Here is an 18,499-nt window from a genome sequence, read left to right as displayed (position 1 = left end):
TGCAATGATTCAAGACAATCTCAAAGGAATGATAATGAAGCATACTATCTGCCTCCAGAGAAAGAACTCATATTGATTGAATACAGACTAAGGCGTGCTATTTGTTCACTTTCCTTCATTTTTTTTGTTTTGTACAAGTCTTCCTGTCCAAAATGACTAATATGCCAATGTTTTACATAATTGCATGCATATAACCCATATTGATTGCTTAGCATCTCAAGGAGGGGAAAGTATAAAGAGTAAGGAAGAGAGAGATAGAATTTGGAACTCAAACTTTAAAAAAAATTTAGTTTATAATCAGATCATTTTCCATTAAATGGGACATCAACTGAAGGGAAAAAAATTACCAAACCTTATATTAAAAGAATACTTTAATACATACACACACACACACACACACACACACACACACACACACACACACCCTTTTGTGATATGTGTGTGTATGGTATGTGTGTATGCACTTTTCCTATACAATTGTGTGTATATGTATACATATGCATATATGTAAATGTATATGTATGTATGTATACATACCCACATATATAAATTTATCTTGGTGAAACTGACCAACAAAGGAAAGTGACAAATACTGGCGTTGTTGTGGGAAAAGTGTCATGTTATGAAGCTGTGAATTGGTATAGCCAATCTAGACAACAATATGGAATCATGCCCTCTTATCAAACTGCATAGCCTTTGACCGAGAAATACCATGGCTAGGCTTATGCCCCCAAAGAGATCAGAGACAGAAAAGAAAAGGGACCCTTATATACAAAAATGCTTATAGCTGGTCTTTTTGTGATAGTAAAAAATTAGAAACAAATGGAGTATCCATCAATTAGAAAATGGTTGACCAAATTGTGGCTTATGAATATAATGGAATACTATTGTTTCACAAGCAACGCTGTAGTGACTATTTTTTCTCAAACACATTAATGAATTTTTCAAAAGAGATCCTCCCTTCCATCATTACCTTTTTGTAGAGCAGTCCAATTACAGCTGTTTTAATTTTTGCTGAGTTGAGCATGTTAAAACGCTGATAAAGTTGAAGAACCAGAGTTTGCAAAATGGTCACAATAAAAAGGGTGACTGCATATCCATATCCATTCCAACCCAAATCATGGCGGTTTTCACATAAAAGGATCATTTGTCTGAATTGATAAACAGGGGGGAAAGGGTGAGATGTTAGAAACTGGCAGCAGTTAAGTCACAAGAGTTAGATACTTATATGTTGCAGTTCAATTGATAAATACACAAAGGATCAATTCTACCCACCTAAAACAGCACTGGCTGCGCATAAAGGAAATAATGGGGAAAATTCCTTTAATATTGAACTTCCCTTTTGTTATTTCACTCCCCAAACTAATTGGAACTGAGAAATTATATTGCTTAATATCCAGTGTTAACTATACTAGTTGACCTCATTATCCCTCAGTTTCATCAGTGGAGATATAAATGATAAAAACACACTTTATAAATCCGCACAGAGAGAACAGATTCTTTTTCTTGTTGAGACACTACGAATCAATACACCATTTATTTTAGAGGTTCATTTTTTGGGGTGTGTAAAATAATTCACAAGTTATTTTACAAAAGAAAAAGTTCAGTGTTTCATGTTTTAGGTGTTTTCTCATTTTTTATGTTAAAATACGCTTTGTCATTCTGTGTTTTGAAAATGGCCTTTAGTTATGTGGCCCCTTCCATACAAGCATTTTTTTTTAAGTAATAAGAAAAAGACCTTTTCATAAATGGTTAGCTAATGACTGGATTCTGAAAAATATAATATATAAATTCCCAGTTGTTTGACAAGACTTCTTGCTCAAGAGGCTAACCTCATCAAAGATGATCCTAATAAGAAATCTGTAGCTTTTTCTGAGACTGTATTTCCCCATGTCACTGAGACTTGAACGTGCAGTGGCTACTCACTGGTCAAGTTCCCCTTGCTCATTAGCAAAGATGCTATGTGTTATACCTGCTCCCTTCATGACACGGGCCTAACCTTAAAATTGGTGGAATGGTGAATTCTGACTTCTGATGTACTCAGTGACAAAAAAAAGAAGAATCAATTAGTGCTAATTGTCATAGCCCTTTTAAGAATGTGGTAAGCACGCATTTTGATTGATGGTATTTTTAAGTATATAAAAACAGAATAGTTAATGAAAATAATAAAAACAACTTGGAAGTAAGTTCATGAAAGCATTATTTTTGCTGCCTGAGTATTACATATGTTAATAAACAACTAATTATTTATATTAATTCTTGAAGTTTATCATTCCTACTAATTTATTAATCCTTCTTTGAACAAATAAAGCCTTAAAATTTATGTCTATGAAGTCCAAGGTCTTGTGACATCTTTGACAGAAAAAAGGTTTAAATTTTCATAAAAAGATTCTCAATTATTTCAGCCATATTTGATCAATGATCTTTGGGAGACATATAAATCTGCTTAGTCCATATCTTGGAAAGTCATAACCACTTTTTTTCCTATTGACTAACACTAGGGTAAGCATAGAAAGACCCTAGGATAACAGCCATTCAGAGGACTATAAAGTAGCAGTGGCCTGCTTCTAGTCTATTATGCACTGTTGTTCAGTTGTTTTGGTCCTGTTGGACTTGCAGACTCTTTGTGACCCCATCTGGCAAAGATATTGGGTTGGTCTGCCATTTCCTCCTTATTTTACAGATGAGAAAACTGAGGCAAATAGAGTTAAGTGACCTGCCCAGGGTCACACAGTTAGTAAGTATCTGAGGCTAGGTTTGAACTCAGGAAGACGAGCCTTCCTAACTCTAGGACTGGTACTCTATCCACTACACCATCTAGCTGTCTTCATTATTCACTACAAATGGAGGAAACCTGAGAGAAATAAGCAACAATGTTTTGCCTACTGATAGTTATTAGTCCTCAACAGGATTGGGAAATGACTTTCTTAATCTGGGTCTTATCTGAAGCACAATTAATATAGAATTTCAAATTAATCTTTAACTAAATGGTTGTTTGAAACACAACTTGAAAAGTAATTTTGGGGGACAGTAAATTATTTTGAAGAGTATTTTTTTAAGAATCAAAGGGAGGAAAAGTAAGCTTTGTCTCAATTTAAAAATCTGTTCACGATTTCTTTGACAGATTATGGCATGAATCAAATATCCTGGAGAATGGGAGACAAATTGTAGAGATCAGAATTTTAATACTGTTGGTCAAAGGTCTATGCAGGAAGTTATCACTGGAATGTAGCCACTCTGCTCAAGAATGTCTTGCAATGTTTGCAGTTGAACGTCAACATTAATACAACATAAATATAAATTATTTATCTAGGTCTTGTTTTAAACATTTTCTAAAATACATGTCTATCTTAAACTGTGTTCAGACATCTGATAAAATGCCCATGTCTTGTAGATATATTAATAAAGAGATTTTTAAGCTAAGATTTTATCATAGATTTTATTTTAATTATCAACAGATTGGTTAAAGAAACTTTGCAACTTACTTCATTATGAGTGGGCTAATAAAGGATAAAATGTCAGCAAACACTTTGAACAAAGCAACCTGAATCAGGAAGACATTGAAGGTGTTCCACAGTGCGTGAAGTAAAGATGATTTCTTGGGCTAAAAGATCACAGAAAGGAAAAATAAAAATATCAACTCATAATTGGTTCACAGTTAAAAAATAAAGGAAAGTCTTTATAAAATGACTACTAAAATTAGAGTGAACACACAGGTAGAATGGACCCAAAGGAGGTCAAGAAACAGACAATAGAAAATTATGATAAAATTTTAAAATATAGCCTTTAATGTTAGTATGGTTAGAACACTGTTCACTTACATTAGAAATTATTTATAACTGCACCATATGCCTTGAAGACAGCTAGAGAAAGAGATGTAGTGAGCTAATAGAATGACTCAGGTTTTAACTCCTTCTGCTACCCCACACACGTGAGTAATGACACGACGGTCATATTTTCATGTCAGTATTTCTTTTCATGGTGGAAGGAAGAGAAGGAAGGTAGGACCAGTGAGGTTGCATACTTATATCTTTCTGTATGGAATTTCTACACGCAAATCACAAATGTGCAATTAGGGCAGGAAATATCCTCCTAACATTTGCCAGGGATTACAACCACGTCAATGGTAGAGACTACTTTGTAAAATAACCCATTGTTTTGGCTGAAAACATTCACCATAATAAAAATACTTCACATTTGTAAAGCATTTTATTCTTCGCCAAAAAAAAAAATGCTCCTTTTAGTTTTTTTTTTTTTCATCTTATATCAACAACTTAGTAAGGTAGGACAGGTTTTGTGTCCATTTCCAAGACAGGGAAACTGAGGTTTAGAGAGGTTGTGACTTGTTCAAGGGGGCATAGTTTTAATTGGGGTGAGGGATGCTTATTATTTAATCCAATAACCAGCCTTCTTTTGATTTCTTAGAATAAAATAAATGATATAACTGCTACAGTGAGTAAATAATCTCTTGTTTTAGTAATCAGCATCACCTTTTGCTTCTTTTTATTTGTTAAGATGCTCTTTCTCCATTGCTTTTCAAAGATTGGACACACATTGTAGGAAGAGTCACTATCGTTTAATTCAAAAAGATCCTCTCTTTCCAATGGTTTCTTGTAGCCAAGAATTATTACGCTAGAAAGAAAAAACTGAGTTAAGCACAACACCACAAACCCAATAATTAAGTTGGGTTTCATTTTTAAGCATACATTTGTAAATCAAAGAACAATAAAACATACTTTTTCATAAGGCACATAGGTTCTATGGGAACAGAAATAACTAAATAAAAACTTAGATATCTACTAAAGTCATGGATCTAGGTCTCTAGTGGTATGTCCTCATTCTTGGCCCCATGCTATTTAACATTTTTTAATCAATGGCTTGGATATAAGCATAACAGAAATGATTATCATATTTGTAGATGACATCAAAACTGAGAGTGAAAGTTAACATGTTGGATGACAGTCATTATGCAAGAAGACTGCTGAAGTCTATGAAGTGGAACTTAGTCTAAGATGAAATTTAATATTATGTTAATATTGTGTCATGTTAAATCCTTCTATTCCGTTCCATAAAATACATATTCATTTTCAAAATAAAAGTGTATTGACTTTCACAAGAACATTTTAAAACAACATTTACTGTCTCAACATTTATTTAGAACTGTGCAAAATCCACCGGTTTTGGTTCACATGTGGAAGTGACTCCTTACTTTCATTCTGTGTCTCCAAATAATCCATCATCTAAAAGTACATCTAAGTTCTTTTGGTTGATACCTATGGTCTAATAGCTCCTCTCTTCCTAAGAGTACATTCTGTCTTTCATTCTTTTCTAGTGCTTCTTAATATCCTCATCACACTAATTGTTCCCACAGACTATTCCAATGGTAGGGGGAAAATACAGCATTTTATCTCATAACAACCTATGCTGTTCTCTTTCTTAAGTCACTTTTTGATCTAAAACCACAAAACGGGAGAAATGCTTTTTTTTATTAATAGCTCATCTTACCCATCACTCCTAATCAATGTGTAAATTTCTGCTATTGCTTGCAGATTGCTACAAGAGCATAATGAGAACAGTAATTAATGGTAATGTTAATAGGAAAGTCTTGCAATCACAATGCTTTGTATTTTTAAGTGATTTAATATACATTCATCTCATTTTATTCTTACAACCAATTTTCATTTTATTTCTCACAAGCAATGGAGGAAATAGAGGTAAAGTTACATAAAAGATAGAGGGCTGACTTCTAAGTTAGAATAACCTTGGTTGTGAAGTCTCTGATACATACTGCCAGAGAGAGCACAGTCATTTAAACTCTTAGTTCCCCCCAGGTAAATCTCTTATTAGAAATCTCAATTTATTAATTGAAGAACAAATGAAATTTTCTTATGTAGATGTTTCATCACTTCAAATTCTCATTTCAGTTCAATTCAATTAATTTCAACTTCATAGACATTTACTCAGCGCCTACCTCAATGAACCGACCTTGTCTCCAAGGAGTTTGCATTCTATTGAGATGCTCAAATATATACAAAATAATTTCTGGGGGCAAAGACACCTGTAGGACTGGGGTTGGCTTCCCATAAACCATGAAATAATAGATCAGAAATACTTTCCTTGCAAATGAAATAACACACATATGAATGCCAATTTATAGCTGGCCATACTAAGATACAAACAGTTCCAGGCTCGTACTAATTTTTAGAAAGAAGTAAAAAAAGGACAAGATGTGGCTACAGGACAGTTCTGAGTTCCCAGTGTGGGGTTATGGAAGTGAAATAGTCTTAGGAACAGGGGATATCCTTATCTTTGTGATTTTTTTTACTAGGGAAAGGTAAAGAAAGACATATCCATCTAATTACAGAACTCTTGAGTTTCTACTAGGAACTTACAAAAATAAATATCATTCATATCCTCCAGGGGAAAAAAACTTAAAAATAGATGGAGTAAATAATATACATCTCTATCAATTTTTTGTCCCTTCTTTATTTTGATACCTCAGAGGGAAAACCCCGAATCATTGTTGAGTGGAAGACATTTGTGGGCTTGAGACTGTTTTACTTGTGATACTTCTTAAGAGATAAGGAGTGTCAACCATTACTAAGTTCATTCTTAGAAAGAAGCAAAATTAGGCTGATGAGTGTTCATTTCTCTCAAGGCTTGCAGAACATGTTTGTAGAGTGCCTTGTGCTTGGTCGTCATAAATGGAAGAATGTTCCTGGCCAGCATCATTTGGCCTTGTAGTGTTGACACAGTAAGGGGTATTTTAAGTTCACTCGGAGAGCAAACCTAAGCATGTCCATTATCCCAGAGCGTGCAAAGCAAAGCTCAGAGTGGACCACAATGCCTCTCCTGATTGGCCAGTCCAGGTTTTAGGCCTTTCTCAGGCCTGGGGGTTCAAAATGGTTTGGAGAAGGGTCTAGAGGAGACTTCTCAAAATTAGGGCTGTACATCACTACTTTTTTGGAGGTGAAATATATTTACACAGAAATTACCTTTAAAGACTGAACTGTCAAAATTAACTGTCTACAGAGCCCACATGTAAAAATAATTTCATTTTTACCTCTTTGTTTTGAATTATATAGAATCAGGTGGAACGGTGGAAAAGACTCTGGGGCTATGGTCAGGAAGACCACAGTGCAAATCTGACCTCAGATGGTGACCCTGCACAAGTCACTTAATTTCTATCAGCCTCAGTTTCCTTAACTGTAAAAAATGTGGAATAATAATAGTATCTAACTCACAAAGTTGTTGTAAGGATATAATATTTCTCAAGTGCTGCTGTCTGGCACATAGTAGGTATCTAATAAATATTTGTTCCCTTTTCCTTTCCCTTACAACTATTAATAACCTTATCCAGTAGAACATAATTTTCTTGAAGGCAAGAACTGTTTTGTTTTTGCCGTTTTTTTCCTAACACCTAGAACAGTATTTATTGAATTGAATTAAGCTAAGTAATCCTTGTCTCCCTAGAATTCAAGTTGCCCTGAGCTATCTTGGTTTTTTTTAACTTTTTTAATTAGTTCCATAAATGCTTTTTAAAGTACCAAGAAGATATAAAGAAAGAAAGACATAGCTCTTGCCCTTAAGGGATTTATATTAGTTTACAATATGTAGAAGCAAGATACATTTATATGAACACATTCCTAATTATGAGGATTTAGGAATGCATTTCCAAAAGAAGCTGTTGGATCTTTCTGTTATTATCTAAGTCAGATCTTCCTAGATTGGATAACTTCTGAACTTGTGGCTTATGGCTAAATGAATGTACCAGGTCTAGACATAGAGTCTACTTACAAAAAAAAATAATCATTTGGAATAAGGATGGTTTCTTGTAAAAACTGAGATATCACCTACAGGTGAGCAACTACCACAACTCAAGGATAATGCAGAGACAGAAATATATACATCTTCCTGTCTGTGAGGATTGTCAACATATTGACGACCCTGACTTTCTTTAAAATTAATATTCAAATATTACTTCATCAAAAAATACTTAGTTTGATATTTTAATTAAAATGATCTTTATGTTAGATTATGTTGGAGTATGTTCAAATCACCTAAACGATCCCTGTTTCTGATGAAGATGTACTCTATTCCTCTACCATGTTGTTTAGGGAGTTGATTGTTGTCTGTCATTCTTGAAGAGGACCCAAATGACATCACTACGTTAGAGTCAAGGTATAGCATGTCCGACTGTGGCTGATCAGACCAATATGAGCTCATAAGGCTCTACAGGTTGGTCACAAGGAGTTCATATGTCTTACATTTGCACATCTCATGTTACTTTTTAGCTGCTGCAATTCTGCTTGACTTATAGAGCAGAGAGCTATCTTTGATTGTTCAGCCAGAATAGCCTGTTTCTTTAAAAAATGAGAAAATGGGACATTTAAACTCTTTTCTGATGTGATAGGGTGAAAATTCACTCATAGCATACATTCCATGAATTAAACAGGTGAGGAGGGAAGGTAACCCCTCCTTCCTCTCCTTTTAGGCCCTATGGCCCCAAGAAACAATACTGGGGTTTCTGTTTGTTTTGTTTCTTTTGTCCTTCTCAGTCTCATGCGCAGGGGACAGAATCTCAATTGAAAGTGGAACCACTGAGCCATGACAGCCTCAGGACCAGTGATGTTGCAGGCAGCCAAGCTGGCAGAGAAGGCCTAAGAAATCAAGGTAACCAGAACCTGAGCCAAAGAAACCTTTGGACTTGGAACTTGGGACTGTGCTATATAGGAACTGAGCTAAACTGTGAATCTATCCAACTTTCCTTCCCCAGAGTATGAGATGGAGAAGGGGAAATTATACCCTGTGCTGGGGAATATATTTGAATATTTGTTTTTATACTTTTAACTAATTATTCCTTTGCTAACCTTATAAGTAGTTAAATAGAATTCAGGTGCAGGGGAACCCCTATAATTGGGAGAACATCATGGGTAGAGGATGGAACCTGTGGCAGAGAGCCTAGACATCCTTCAATCTCATTAATGGACAAATGTAACACACCTGACCTCCAGGTAGTGGGGCCCAGAGGAGTCACAGCTAGACTTAAAATGCCACTTTTGATCAATGTTTTGATCATTAAATTGTATGAAATGGAATATAGGTGCTCCTTGCTTTTATTTGTTTTTATAAAACTTGTGTAGTTTAGATTGCAACAGATTCATCAAGTTCCTACCTGTTAAACCAGGAATATGTCATCTTACTGATGAATGAAACATGCTTTTCTGGACTGCATTTCTAAAAGAAAATAAATTACACATGATACAAGATGAAGTCAAAGCATAAATCTTATGTTTCAAATATCTTCCATGTGTTTTGTAAAAGCAAAAAGAAAATTATTGTACCAAGAATTACTGAAGTGATTGGTAAGTTGACCTATAACATATTTATGACCCATTTATATATTACATTATACACATATTTATGACACTACATATTTATAATTTCAATGTATAGAATGTTCCAAAAGTCTTAGTGCATCAGAGCACCTTGTATTACATGGTAGCAGAAAGATTGTGGATTTAATCCCAATAGATTGGTATTACATTCTGAATGAATATGACAATATATATCTTTTTTTTTTTTTTTGGCTTAGGCTCAAAGTTTGTGTATGTAGCAAATACATTCCCCTCCTCCAAATCCAGAAAATACTAACAACATTTCTATGGCAAATTATGTTTTATTTTTAAGTGAACTTTTATTGATGTCTTATGTCTTGTATATTATCAGTATTTCTTCCAGTAGCCCTCTTCCTTCCACCTTCCATATAATCCATCCTATAACATTTTTAAAGGGAAGAGGAAAAAAACCCGGTAAAATCAGTCAATGAATTAAAATAGTCTGAAAATGCATGCAGTGTGCCACACATTGGACCTTCCACCTGTGCAGAAGAGTAAGGAAGGATACTTTCTTGCTCAATTTCATCCAAGTCATGCAGATCTTTGTAATTTTGGAACGACGACGTTTTGTTGTTTTGTTGTTATTCTTTGCATTTATGTGGTTATAGTCATTACGCACATTGTTTTCTTGGATCTGCTTACTTGATTCTGCATCAGTAAATCTTCGCAAACTTCTTTGATGGAGATTTGATATTTCTTACAAAAGAGCACTATTTCATCACATTTGTGTACTTTGTTTAGTTTCGTTATTTAGTTCTTATTTAGTTTATTTGTTTACTTTTTCCCCAGTCAATGAGCATCTACTCTGTTTCTAATACTTTGCTGCCAACAAAAGTGCTGCTTTCAATATTTTAGTGTATATGAGTCTTTGCTTTTATCAATAACCTTGGAGTTATCTAAACCTAGTAGTGAAATCTCTGGGTCAAAGGATACGGACATTTTAGTCACTCTATTTACATAATTCTAAATCACTTTCAAAATGGTTTTACTGATTCCTATATCTATCCAAAATGCTCCAGTATGTCCATTTTCTCACAAGTGCTTCAACGTTGACTATTCCTGTCTTTTGTTACTTTTGTCAGTTTAGAGGACATGAGGCAAAACTCAGGGTTTTGATTTGCATTTCTCTTATTAGTAATTTGGAGAATTTCTTCATACGGTTGTTAAGAACTTGGAATTCTTTTGAAAACTATAATAAAAATTGTATAATTTATCTTTTGTAATTGCTCCTATCCCTTACTTCATTGAGCACTTCTAGTTGTAAAAGGTATCAGATCTGTTTTTCTTCTAATTTTTTTACAGTTATCTTTAGTATTAAGATTACAGAAACTTTTTGAATTTGTTGTAGAATATGTCCTAAAATATCAGTCAAAGCTTATTTTCCACCAAACTGCTTTGCAGTTTTCATAGCACAGGGAGATCTTTTCAGGTAATTTATGTTCTTTGGACTTAAAGAACACAAGACTATTGCATAGCATTATTTCCAATCTTTCCTTGCCTACTCTATTCCACTGATTTACTTCTGTATTTTTAAAAATCAGTTTCTGAAAAGACCTTGGCCTAAAGAGGCCAAGATCTCCCATCACATCCTGGGTCATCTCCAGTCATCCTGATGAATATCTTGTCACTGGATTCAGATGACTCTGTAGGAGAAGTGAGGCTGGTGACCTGCACAGCCCTCCCTCACTCAAAACAAAGTCAAGTGCAAGTCATGTCATCATTTCTATGATGGCATGGTCTTCTTCGGCAATGAAGAATGAACACAAAAATCAGTACCAAGTAGCTTTGGTTGCTGCAGCTTGTTAATAAGGTCTGAGTGGTGGAAGTACTATTTGCTCTACATCTCCGCCTTTTTTTTCATGTTATTCTGGAGATTTTGTTTCTTCAGATGAATTTTGCTATTATATTACTGAATTGTATAAAGTATCTCTTGGATAATTTCTTTTTGATAGTGTTGCAACTATAAATTAATTTTGGTAGTATAAATGGTTTTTTGCAGCACTGTCATTTTTGTTATGTTGGTTACCAGATAATTTTATTATATTTTTAAAATGAATTGCAAGTTGTACACAATAGATTTACAGTTTTATGTGCAATCATCTTTTTCCTACTCTACTATGTTAAGAAAATGCTTGTTTTATGTCTAAGTTCAGAATAAAATAAATGAATTTTAAAAATATTGGCAAAGCTTGGATGTAAGAACTTCTGCCATTTAAATTGTTCTCTGTTTTTTAAAGGAGCACTTTGTAATTGAACATATAAAAGTATTTTGTGTACTTTGACAGATTTATCCCTCAATATTTATATATTTTGCAGTTGTTTGTAAGAAAAGAAAACAAAACCTTTTATTATTACCGCTTGGATTCTGTTGTTATTATATAGAAATTTTATTGATTTTTGTGGGATTATTTTGTAGACTACAATTCTGCTGAAGCTATTAATTGTTTTCATTAGTGTCTTTGATCATTCTCTAAGATTTTTTAAGTAAACCATCATGTCATCAGAAATTAGGAATAGTTTTATCTGATCTTTGCCTAGTGTCAGGCCTTTAATTTTTTCTCGTCTTCTTGTTTATTGTTAGCATTTCTAGTACTATAGCAATTAATAGTAGGGAAAATAAACATTATTGCTTTAATAGGAAAATTTCTAATGTGTCCACATTTCATAAGAAACTTGTTTTTACGTACTATATGTATATATATGTATGCATACGTATATATTTATATATACTATGACTTTATAAAGGTTTCTCTTTGCCCATACTTTGTAGGACTTTTAGCAAAAGTGAACACTATACTTTACCAAAGGTTTCTTCTGAATCAGATAGATAATCATTTGGTTTTAGATATTTCTGTTACTATGTACAATATTCTCCTGGTTCTCACTTCACTCAGCATCAGTTCATGTAAGTCTTTCCAGGTTTTTCTGAAATCTGCCTGCTCATCATTTCTTTTAGCACAATAGTATTCCATTACATTCACATACCACAACTTGTTCAGCCATTCCTCAATTGATGGGGATTCCCTCAATTTCCAATTCTTTGCCACCACAAAAAGAACTGCTATAAATATTTTTTTGTACATGTTGGTCTTTTTTCCTTTTTTATGATCTCTTTGGGACACAGACCTATTAGAAGTATTGCAGGATCAAAGGGAATGCACAGTTTTGCAGCCCTTCCAGATCCATCTTTCAGATGAATTTTGCTATTATTTTTTCTAGTTCTATAAAATAGTATTTGGTAGTTTGATTGGTATGGCACTGAAGAAGTTAATTAATTTAGGTAAAACTGTCATTTTTATTATATTAGTTATATTAGTTCAGCCTACTCATGAGGAACTGATATTTTTGCAATTATTTCCATTTGACTTCATTTGTATTACAATGTTTTAATGTGTTTATGTAGTTCTTGGGTTTGTCTTGGCAGGTAGACTGTCTCTTGCTTCTGAGCTTTGATAGTAATATATAGAAATACAATTATTTATGTGAGTTTATTTTATAATCTTGCAACTTTGCTAAAGTTGTTAGTTACTTCAAGCAGTTTTTCAGTTGATTCTCTAGGATTCTCTTAGTATACCATCATATCATCTGCAAATGGCTTTGTTTCTTCATTGCCTATTCTAATTCTAATTGTGCAGTTCATTACTACCCTCCTGCCATGATCATTTTTCCTCTCATGTAACATGAAATCCATTCTTTGGGTCCATGACCACCCTCCCTTCTTCTTGTCAGTTGTTTTCAGTAGCTCTGCTTTCCTCTACTCTTGAAGCAAGCTGCTATCATGGAAGTACAACTTTTTTTTAAGAAATAGCTTCCATAAGCAACAACTACTAAGAAGTCACACTCATTTCAACATTTCAGCTTTTCATAGATATATATATATATATGTTTGAATGCTTATAAACCATATTCCCTGAACTCTAACCATCTTCATTCTTCCAGCACCAGAACTTAGACTTTACCCCAGGAAACCTAGACTTTAGGAAGTGAGCCTTCATCTTATCTAGCCTACAACCAAGTCATTGCCCCTTCCAGCTCATTTCCAAATATGTCCTCCTCCCATTTCCACCCACCTTCTAGCCCTCCTTTAACTTGTTTTCTTTCCTTATTAGAGTATAAGCTTCATAAGGGCAGGTACTCTCTTCCTTGTTTGTATGTGTATCACCAGCATGTAGCATAGTCCCTGGCACATAGTTAGCACTTAAATAAATGCTTTTTGATTCATTCATTTGACTTCAACCTTTCAAGAATTTTTACATGGGATACTTTCTCTAAAAATCAAGATCCTAATCCCTCCATAGCAATGTATAATCTGTCTGACAGAGTTGGTATCATTAAAAAGAAAGCATTTCTCTATAGCAATGAGTACCTTTGAACTAAACTAGCGCTATCTTTAGATAAAAGGCATGTAACCCATCTCTGGGTTTACTTAAAGACTTCCATACTGATATAACATTCTAAATAAACATTAGTTACTATAACTTCTCCAAGAGAAGGATATATTATGCACACATACACACATATTTCTGTTCCATTATAAGCATGTCCATTTATATAACTTGCCCATCAATATCAAGTTGATGCAGCTCAGAGCAAGACGTAATCTCACCTTTGATTTAAATTGCAGTGTCTATATATTTTTAGTACATTCAAACTTTCTATGAGAGAGAGGGGAAAGGGCTTTTACTGCTTGTTTGGAAATGCCTGTTATGTCGAAATGAATAACAGCTATAGTTTTTAAAAATAAAGTCAATCAATCAATGTTTATCAATATGCCAGGTACTGCGTTTAATACTAGGGGTGCTAAGACAGAAGTCAAACAAGCCTAGATCTCAAAGAGTTTGTCCATACACATATATCAATACATAGAATAAATACAAAAATGCAATTGGGAGAATGCAAATTTGGGAGAAAAGTCATTAGCATATGGGGAGGATCAGGAAAGACTGGTCCCCCAATTATAGATTAATAGCTAAAGGGCCAGAGAGGTCTTTTACTTGTTAAGGTTTCTGTTTGTTTTTGAAGAAACCAGTGATTTCAAGAGGTGAAAGTGAGGAGGAAAAGTTTTCCATGAATAGGAGACAGACAGCCCATGCAAAGTCACAGAAATGTCATGGCAAGTAGGGAAGTGTGACTCAACTGCGGAGCATCTAGAGGCAAGAAATATATAAGAATGCTGGAAAGGTGGGAAGAGGCCACATTGTGAAGAGCTTTAAAAATCAGACAAAGGAGTTTTATATTTCACCCTGGAGCAGACCTGCACAACGTGTAAACTTCTTTAGGCTGCAGATAGGTTAGACTAGAGACAGGCTGAAGGTGGTGGGTTGCCACAGGTCACATGACAACTACCAGAAATCCTTTGGCAGGCCATATATTATGGAGGCTTGACCTAGAAGTAATAGGAAGCTAGCTCCTCTTGATCATTGAGGAAGTAGAAAATGAGGGGGGAGGTGCACAACATGGTCAGATTTGACTGTTAGGGAAATTACTCTGGTAACTGCATGGAGCATGGATTGGAGTAGAGCCTTGAGGATATTTTATTGCAGGGGTCCAGGGGTGGGAAACCTTTGGCCTCAAGGCCACATGTGACCCTCTAGGTCCTCAAGTGCAGTCCTTTGACTGAATCTAAACTTCACAGAATGAAGCCCCTTAATAAAAATATCTGTTCTGTAAAACTTTGACTCGGTCAAAGGGCTGCACCCAAGGACCTAGACAACTACATGTGGCCTTGAGGCTGCAGGTTTCCACCCCTGGTTTACATTCTGTTTTGTGAAGTTTGGGTTCAGTCAAAGGGTTGCACTTGAGGACCTAGAGGACCACAATTGGCTGTAGGTTCCTCTACCCTGAAGGTCTGAAATAGAGTGGTGGCTGTGCCAGTAGCTAAATGTAAGAGAGGTTGTGGCAACTGAAACTTCTTTATACATATCAGTATTAGGGTCATAGACATCATGTATAACAAACTATAGCTCTGCAAAATATTTAGACAGTCAGTAAGGATTCAGGTAGAAGAGAAAGTAAGGAATTGGAAAAGTGAAGCTAAGTGGGTTTTGTGTGAAAAAAATTCCTCAAGGAGAAGCATTCCAAAACACATTTTGAAAGGGAATACCACTGGGAAAGGAACGAATGGAGGATGCATTCTATCTAGTGTGTTAAAATTTCTCATTTATGTCTGGTGTTGCTTTTGTCGTGATGGTGGTTAAAGACCCTAAAAACATAGGTTTGGAGGACCCCTTATTTGGAATTATCAATATGTACAAGTATATGTGTGTATATAGAGATGTATAGATGTGTGTGTGTGTGTGTGTGTGTATTTCTACCTCTGCCTATTCAATGGCCAACATTACTTGCAGTGGAAAAACACTAGAAGTTTAAAAGAATGATCTCAAACCTTTTGTTGTCCCCTCTGTAACATCATTAATTAGGGCATGCAAAATATGTTTTGAAAAAAGTATTTGAGATCTTGAAGAGATCTTGGAAAACACCTACTCTAAATGTCATCTTTTAGTTAAGGAAACTGAGGATCTGAGAATTATACTGACTTGTTCAAGATTATATCGCTACCTAATAATAGGACTAGAACTTGAACTCAAGACTCCTCTCTCCAATCTAGTAGTTTTTCCTGTTTTTTTTACTACTACATCAGAATCTTCTGTTTCCATATTACATAGAGTTCTATTAATAACCTCCATTTGTAAATCATTTTTACAATTTTAAAATTGGTTTTACATCTACCCTGTTGTTTTAACCTCATAACAATAAAGTGAATAGTTCAAATATAGAAACTAAGGTCCGAGAATGTAGTGCTTTGCCTAAAATAAGAGTTAGGACCAGAATGTCCTGTTTTATTTTATTTTTTTCTAGACCATCACCTCAAGTAGGAAATCGGTTAATTTCTGTGCTGTTGTAAAATGACAACTAAAGCAGTATAAGACGTGGCCTGGCAGACATACTAGACACCTGTTGTCTACATCTGAGAGCAGTTCTAGCCCTGCTTATATCTTGGAATAACCATACATTGCTAATCAATTTAACACAGGGCTAGAAGAAACTAGAGGAGTCTGCCCTTTCCTTTAACAGGCAGTACTGGAATAGGGAAGTGACTTGCTTAAGGTCACTAAAGTAGTAAGGAACAGAGCTAGGATTTTAATCCAGATCTTCTGGCTCTATAAATCCTGTGATCTGTCTATTTCAACGTTATACAGTTTATCTGGATTTCACTGCTGCCGTACCAAAATCAATTTCTATGGGAAGCCTTGGGTTTATTTCTCCCTGAGAAGTGAACCACGCCTGTCATTTAAAAGGTTTGTCCTATTAAAGAGTTTCAGGGATCCCTCTGTGCCTCCCCTTCATCCTCTGTCCCATTTTAGACTAATGCTCCTTCCTCCCTTGCCTGTTATGGGTTTTGTCAGTTTACCATGAAGAGAAAATCCGACGCCTACTGCCTTAAAGAGATTCCTCTCTCTCGTCCCCTTGCTTAACACCAAATGTATCAGCTGCAATCCCTGACATCCCAAGCAATACTCTGCGCTGACTACGGAGGAGTCTGGAGCATGTGACCTTGATTCTTCAAACGGGGTGGAAGGAGGCAGAAAGAGGAACATCTTTTCACAACTAAAACACCCCATTTATCACCATAACTGGAATTAAAGAAAAAAAAGCAGAGTGCTCTAAGTCACAGCTACCCTTGGATGGACTTATCCCACCCCTTCCCCTCTGGACCACTCAGCTTTACCTTCTGCCTGAGGTCCCCGGGGACAGGCTCATAGGAGCCTTTTCTCTTCCAGTTCCATAGCCAGCAAAACATGATCCGTGTGTGTGTTATTCTAAGGGGAAAATGAGAAGGAGCTGGTGCCGGTGGAAGGGCATCAAGGTCTCAACAGGGAGAGGAGCTGAAGGCACACAAGAGCAGTCGTGTCTGCTCCCAGTCTTCCTCTCTGCCTTCCTCTCCCTGCCGATTTGCTGGAAGCCACTCCCAGAAAGTACTTCAGCGGGCAGCTCTGGGGACTGGAGGCGGAGCTGACCTTGTCTTAGGGGATACATGTGCTGGCAGCAATTCCCAGCCTGTTGCAAAGGAACTATATTCATTGATCTGTGCCTTATGTAATGAAGCCTCTTGCTTCTAGATACTTTAGAGGAATGGAAAAGGGTGATTTGGGAAGTAAAGATGACAACAAAAAGAGTAAAAAGCATAGAGGAAAAGGGGACCCAAGAGCTTCCTTCTAAGATTTGGTGTTGAGGTTGTAAGGTCAATAAAATTTACCCAAATTAACTACAAAGGACATGAGGAAAGACACTTTCTGCATCCAAAGAAAGAAATGATAAATAGAAGTATGTATAGAATAATTTTATTTGTGTGTGTAGACACACACACACACACACACACACACACACACACACACCCCTATTTGTATCTAATGGTAGTCATCTGGGTATGGATGGAGGGAAAAAAGAAATTTGCACAATAATTTCATTGTATATATAAAAGGAATAGCAAGTTACACATGGTAGATTTGTAGTTTCATGGGCAATCATCTTTTTTAAAAAAAATTCTACTGTATTATGAAAATGCTTGTTTTATTCCATAAACTAAAAATAAAATAAATCAATCAATAAATAAATCTCCAGGAAAAAAACCTAAACAACCAGTCCTCATACTCATTGGATTCTTACTGTGATTGAATTGGGGGGAAAAAAAACCTTTCTCAAGGAAAAAAGTCTTAAAACACTGGATAAAGCACCCAAAGACACATAAATGAAATGGAACAGACTTCATGGCATCCTATTTCATGTTTTCCAATTTCCTGGGATGATTTATCTTCACTAGGGTTCTTACTAGGGTTCACAATTTTATGAAACACTGTATCTGAAGACATGACTGTTCCTTCTGCTTATTGATCAGTCTTTGGAAACTGACAAAACCTCCCTGAGAGAGATTAGAAGCAAGTTTGAAAAATAACAGATTGAACACAAAGTAAATAATCCCTGTGTTCCAAGGATGACAATGAATAGGGAAAGGATTTTTTTTAGTTATTTTTTATAATAGAGAACTGACCATTGGAACTCCATGTAAGGATTTTTTCCTTCCTGTGAATTTGCACTTTGTT

At 35.3% G+C, this 18,499-nt stretch overlaps 1 protein-coding gene across 7 annotated transcripts in view; it reads right to left on the bottom strand.

Annotated features, from left to right (window-relative positions):
- LOC140506960 (multidrug resistance-associated protein 1-like) overlaps positions 1–17,355 on the bottom strand; it is a 90,927-nt gene extending 73,572 nt beyond the window's left edge. For 5 of the 7 annotated variants that reach the window (XM_072614698.1, XM_072614702.1, XM_072614700.1 and 2 more), the window contains exons 1-5: positions 17,128–17,355; positions 9,176–9,237; positions 4,491–4,632; positions 3,486–3,604; positions 974–1,151 (exon numbers count right to left, since the gene is read on the bottom strand). In XM_072614698.1, the coding sequence (XP_072470799.1) occupies positions 974–1,151; positions 3,486–3,604; positions 4,491–4,632; positions 9,176–9,237; positions 17,128–17,199 (573 nt within the window). In that variant the 5' untranslated portion in view covers positions 17,200–17,355. Of the gene's footprint in view, positions 1–973; positions 1,152–3,485; positions 3,605–4,490; positions 4,633–9,175; positions 9,238–17,127 lie in introns of those variants that run through there. The other 2 variants (XM_072614699.1, XM_072614704.1) reach the window with 2 other exon arrangements.
- Between the last annotated feature and the right edge of the window lie 1,144 nt (positions 17,356–18,499).

Source organism: Notamacropus eugenii, chromosome 5, assembly GCF_028372415.1.
Source record: "Notamacropus eugenii isolate mMacEug1 chromosome 5, mMacEug1.pri_v2, whole genome shotgun sequence".
Classification (NCBI taxonomy): domain Eukaryota; kingdom Metazoa; phylum Chordata; class Mammalia; order Diprotodontia; family Macropodidae; genus Notamacropus; species Notamacropus eugenii.
The sequence above is the reverse complement of the archived record's forward strand: the minus strand, read 5'-3'. Positions and strand labels throughout refer to the sequence as shown.